Genomic DNA, 6,111 nt, shown 5'->3' with positions numbered 1-6,111 from the left:
ACATTTCTTTTAAAACATCAGCATTAAAATTGAAATTTAACATGAATATGTTTTTAAAATTCTTAACAAATAGCTAAAGTGAAAAATGTTCCTTTTTTATTGTGAATTTGTGTAATACTGATCCAGTTAAGAAAACAAACAGTGGCATGTGGTTTTTTAATTATAAATAGTACAAAAACAATTTTAATTTTCTGTAATTTCAATATATTTCTCATGAAATACTTGGCAAATGCAAAAAAAAAAATCCTGGAGTTTCCCAATAATTACTCACAGAATAAATTTGAACAAAGAAATATGGAAATTAAGAAGTACTATCAGAATATGTTTATCCTTTCCTAAATTATGTGAGTATACCCATGCATATAAACAATTAAGGAGCTCAATCTAACTGGTCCCCTTGGGTAGAGTTTTACTTCCTAAGGTTCACACCCATTATCATCTAAATCTTGGGAATACATCCAAGAGAAGGCTTAACAATAAGGATTGTTTATTTTGTAGGTTTTAAAGAAGCTAGAGTGCCAGAGAAGACTTTTGAAGTGTGAAGAGATTTCCTGTAATTGAAATCAACATGTCATTTATAGATCCTTATCAGCACATTATAGTAAGTCATTTACTGTTTATATATTCTTCTGGGAGGGGGCAGACATACTTTTGTGCATGAGTATTGCTGATGTTGCTAGTAAAGTATAAAACTCTATGAAAAGCCTTGGACTTTTTATGAAAATCTTATGAACTTAGTGTGTTTCGAATAAGGTAGAATCTGTAATAAAAGTAACTCATCTCCTCTTTTTATCACTGTAAGTTTACAGAAAAGAGGGACTTGGAGGGAAAAAATACCAAAATATATGTAACAGTATTGAACATTCATGGAAGAGTAAAAAGTGTAGTTATCACTCAGCAATTATCAGCCTGCACACTTCACATGAATTGACAGAGAGAAGATAAAATAATTATTGAGTTAAGGGCTATATTTTGGTGTGCATTTTCAGAGTAATTAATTTTGTAAACTCTCCCATACTTAGATGTATTTAAGCAAACTCTTTTATAGGTGGGCAATTTTTAATAAAAAGTTGAATAATTCAAATTTTGGTATGTAATTTTCCAAACTCCGTTGGAAGTGTACACTTTTTCTTCTGATCAAAAAAGCAGAGGAGAAAAATTTCTTTCCTGAATTTAACACTTGAGATCCAGTTAGATTTATATGGACTAGAAATAGTTCTTATGGATATTAAGGAATAATACAAAGCCTCATTTTTATTCAGAATGAAACACTCTTCTCTTACCCTACAACCCTTTCGAGCTGCCATCCTCTTTCTTTCCCTGCTTGGATAGCAAGGATTAATGTACCATAACTTTTTGTAGTTCTTTCTTCCATTCACAGCTTGAATCATTGAAAACTGGACGCAGGTTTTCCACTTTATGGAAAGGTCTCATCAAGGGCCTCTTTTGTGCTGAATCAAATGGATTCTTCAGGTCCCCTCCCCCATCCCCATCTCTGTTGGTCATTCTCCTCTTCGTAAAACTCCTTAAAAGTTTTTTTTTTTTTGTGCAAGCTTCTCTTAATGTTTGACTCCTTTTTTAAACTGAGACATAGCATATATAAAGTGCATATATTTTAATTGTTCAGCCTGATGGATTTTTACATGAAACCATGAAACCATCATACAGATAAAAATACACATTATAAGTACCCTAGAAGAGTTGTTCATGTCCCTTCCAGTCAATAAACTCCACAAAACTAACCAATATTTGTCTTCTATTACCAAAGATCAGGTTTCCTGTTCTTGACCCTCATGTAGATGCCTGCATTCAACATTTTGTCTGCGAGATTCATTCATGTTATTGTGAGTAGCAGAATTCCACACTTCTACATTGCCTTGTAGTATCTCATTATCTGATACAGTGTACCACAAACTATTTATCTAGTCTACTGATAACCCTCATGTCCTCACCGAATGGCAATGGTACCTTTGCTAAATATCAGGCAACCATATATGTGTGGCTTGGTTTCTTTTCTTTTCTATTGGTCTATTAGTCTTTGCCCCAGTACCAATCTTTCTTAATGTCTATAGCTTTGAAATGTGTCTTTATATATGGTAGTGTGAATCCTCCAACTTTTTCTTCTTCAAGATTGTCTTGGCTTTTCTTAGGCCTCTGCACTTCCATATAGGTTTTGAAATCAATTTGTCAATATACACACACACACACATACACACACACACACAAATGCTGGGATTTTTATTAATACTGAAATTATTCTGTAGATGGATTAGGGGAGAGATGACATGATAGTAATATTGAATCTTCCAATCTATTTACAATCATGAAACTAATGTTAAACTAATGTTTCACTAGAAACTAAAAAGCTAACGTTGTATTTACATGGAAATACAAGTGTTTTTTATAGATCCAGTGAACTTACAGAATTTCTTTATTAATTCTAATAGTTTGAAGTTTTTTTAGATTTTCAACTTACACATTCCTGTTATCAGTGAATAATTCCAGTTTTCCTTCCACCGTTATGGTGTTCTGTAGATGAATTTTAACATTGAGGGTAGGTGCAGATTAGTTTTTTCTTACCCTACCACCTCAAGAGAGATGGATAATTTCTATAACTCAGAGAATTCAATCAGAGAGTTCATTCTTAAACCTTAATATGAAAATCTGGCACTTGAAACTGAGAAGGAAGATAAGGTTAAGGTGTATAGCCCTGAGCTTGAGATAAAGACCAATAATAATTCTAAATCTTAACATTTATACTTTCAATTCAGTTTATCTCCAAATCTATTTTAATATTTTTTTCTGAGCACTTATCACCATTTATTGAATGCCCATTGTGTACTACTCCCTGTCAGTAGGCACTGGGAAATCAAAATAATCCTTGAACTGAGCTTATGTCTAGCAGAAAAATAATTTATAATAACTTTAAGGGCTCTGATAGGAACAATGAAGATTACTCTGGGAATATACAACATGAATAACTAATAACAGGAATCCTTCTGGAATTCCTAAAGGAAGTGACATGGAAGCACAGACCTGAAGGTATAGCAGAAGTTAGGTGAAGAGAGAGAAAATGACTTCTCTGGATTGGGAAAAGCGTATGTGAAGTAGTCTGGAGGTGAGAAAGTACATGTTGTAAGGAAATGAAAGAATTTCGGTATGGCTGGAGCATAACACATTTCAAAGAAATTATTATTTCAAATGACCTTCACTTTTCTGCCTAATATGACCAGGCCTTATTACTAACTGCTATGCAGGCCTCACATGTCTCATGTCAGATGGCCATATTAACAGGCCATTTAGTTTCTTTTTTTAACACGGCAGAGCATGTTTAAAACCAAATTGCATCTGGATGTTTTAAGACTCATTTCTGTCACCTTTTCTTGCAAATTTGGTTAACTATAGACAAATATTTAGGCCATAATAATTACCTATGTGGCATCTCAATATGATGAAGCATGCTAAAACCACATATCTGTAACACATTTTTCTTGACCTTCTCCAGCATCAGAATTGGACAATCATTTACCGTTCCGGTGTATAGCCCTTTTCAATGAGAGGGTCCTAAGAGCTTTATACTTTCATTCATGCTTGTTTTTGCTGTGTGTGTGAAAAAAAACTGTGCATGTGTGTGTGTAAATTTTTTTAGTGACAAAATTTCCTGCCCTAGTTATCACAGAAGGATACTTTTGAAAATATATAACTGAGAATACTTTTATTAAAAAGGAAAGATGGGGAAAACTAAGCCAACTTACTAGTAATGAAGGGTGCCAGACAGGTCGACACAGTTTTGGCTGCCTCAAGGCGGTGAAGATTGGATTCACATTCACCACAGCTGTAATGCAGGGACATGTTGGAGAATCGTGTGGGCTGATGCAGCGAGTTCTCTTGTTTCCAATGGTGCCAGCTTTAAAGAACGTAGGAGAAAATGGAGTAATATATATAGGGCACAATGCAGTTCCCATATGTCTAGAGTTGTTCTGAGGTACTTTCCATCCTGAAGGGTATTTGTGTATTTGTGTCTCCAGAATCTACTGAAGTTCTTTTGGACCAGGAAGATAACAATCTTGCAAAGATAGATCAAATATAAAATACGTATAAAAATTTCCATCTTTTTACTCTGAAAAGATGAGTCACTTCCCTGGAGTGAAAAAAAATCTAGAGCTCTTCCCACCACCAATTACCAATGGAGGGCCACTGTCCCACATCCACGGAAAACTGAGTTCGTGTCCACACTGAGGTCAACCACCTGGGTATGCGAGCATGACTGCCTGCTAAAATACAGGGATATTTGAAAAAGGTCATTGTAGGATGACTGGAAATGTTACCAAAAAAGTAGAAAGCTATTATTCTAGATTATTATGGTCACAGGGTGGGGGGGAAAAACACTGGTGTAGGTAATCAAAGAACTAGTGTTTTAGTGGTAGTTCCAGACTTTAGTTACGTGCTCCTGAGCACTTAAACTGACTTTTAGCTGCTTCATATGAAGTATGAGTAGTACCTGCTGTGTCTGTTCCACGGGGCTTTTATAAATAATAAATCATTATGTACACAAGCATTTTTTTTTACATCTTTATTGGAGTATAATTGCTTTACAATGGTGTGTTAGTTTCTGCTTTATAACAAAGTGAATCAGTTATACATATACATATGTTCCCATGTCTCTTCCCTCTTGCATCTCCCTCCCTCCCACCTTCCCTATCCCACCCCTCTAGGTGGTCACAAAGCACCAAGCTGATCTCCCTGTGCTATGCGGCTGCTTCTCACTAGCTATCTACCTTACGTTTGGTAGTGTATATATGTCCATGCCACTCTCTCACTTTGTCACAGCTTACCCCTCCCGCTCCCCATATCCTCAAGTCCATTCTCTAGTAGGTCTGTATCTTTATTCCTGTCTTACCCCAAGGTTCTTCATGACATTTTTTTCCTTAAATTACATATATATGTGTTAGCATATGGTATTTGTCTTTCTCTTTCTGACTTACTTCACTCTGTATGATAAACTCTAGGTCTATCCACGTCATTACAAATAGCTCAATTTCGTTTCTTTTTATGGCAGAGTAATATTCCATTTTATATATGTGCCACATCTTCTTTATCCATTCATCCGATGATGGACACTTAGGTTGTTTCCAACTCCTGGCTATTGTAAATAGAGCTGCAATGAACATTTTGGTACATGACTCTTTTTGAATTATGGTTTTCTCAGGGTATAGGCCCAGTAGTGGGATTGCTGGTCATATGGTAGTTTTATTTGTAGTTTTTTTAAGGAACCTCCATACTGTTCTCCATAGTGGCTGTACCAATTCACATTCCCACCAGCAGTGCAAGAGTGTTCCCTTTTCTCCACACCCTCTCCAGCATTTATTGTTTCTAGATTTTTTGATGATGGCCATTCTGACTGGTGTGAGATGATATCTCATTGTAGTTTTGATTTGCATTTCCCTAATGATTAATGATGTTGAGCATTCTTTCATGTGTTTGTTGGCAGTCTGTATATCTTCTTTGGAGAAATGTCTATTTAGATCTGCCCATTTTTGGATTGGGTTGTTTGGTTTTTTGTTATTGAGCTGCATGAGCTGCTTATAAATTTTGGAGATTAATCCTTTGTCACTTGCTTCATTTGCAAATATTTTCTCCCATTCTGAGGGTTGTCTTTTCATCTTATTTATGGTTTCCTTTGCTGTGCAAAAGCTTTTAAGTTTCATTAGGTCCCATTTGTTTATTTTTGCTTTTATTTCCATTTCTCTAGGAAGTGGGTCAAAAAGGATCTTGCTGTGATTTATGTCATAGAGTGTTCTGCCTATGTTTTCCTCTAAGAGTTTGATAGTGTCTGGCCTTACATTTAGGTCTTTAATCCATTTTGAGTTTATTTTTGTGTATGGTGTTAGGGAATGATCTAATCTCATACTTTTACATGTACCTGTCCAGTTTTCCCAGCACCACTTATTGAAGAGGCTGTCCTTTCTCCACTTTACATTCCTGCCTCCTTTATCAAAGATATGGTGACCATATGTGCGTGGGTTTATCTCTGGGCTTTCTCTCCTGTTCCATTGAGCTATCTTTCTGTTTTTGTGCCAGTAGCATACTGTCTTGATGACTGTAGCTTTG

The 6,111-nt window shown here is 35.6% G+C and overlaps 1 protein-coding gene across 1 annotated transcript in view; it reads left to right on the top strand.

The window, feature by feature from the left end:
• Positions 1-547: 547 nt before the first annotated feature.
• The window catches only part of PLA2G4A (phospholipase A2 group IVA), a 137,160-nt gene continuing 131,596 nt past the window's right edge, over positions 548-6,111 (top strand). Inside the window, exon 1 of the mRNA XM_082833494.1 lies at positions 548-601. Within this exon, the coding sequence (XP_082689620.1) occupies positions 569-601 (33 nt within the window). The 5' untranslated portion in view covers positions 548-568. The remainder of the gene's footprint in view (positions 602-6,111) is intronic.

The sequence above is a fragment of the Leucopleurus acutus genome (assembly GCF_964270905.1).
Source record: "Leucopleurus acutus genome assembly, chromosome: 2".
Lineage (NCBI taxonomy): Eukaryota > Metazoa > Chordata > Mammalia > Artiodactyla > Delphinidae > Leucopleurus > Leucopleurus acutus.
This window is presented reverse-complemented; position numbering and strand designations above follow the sequence as displayed.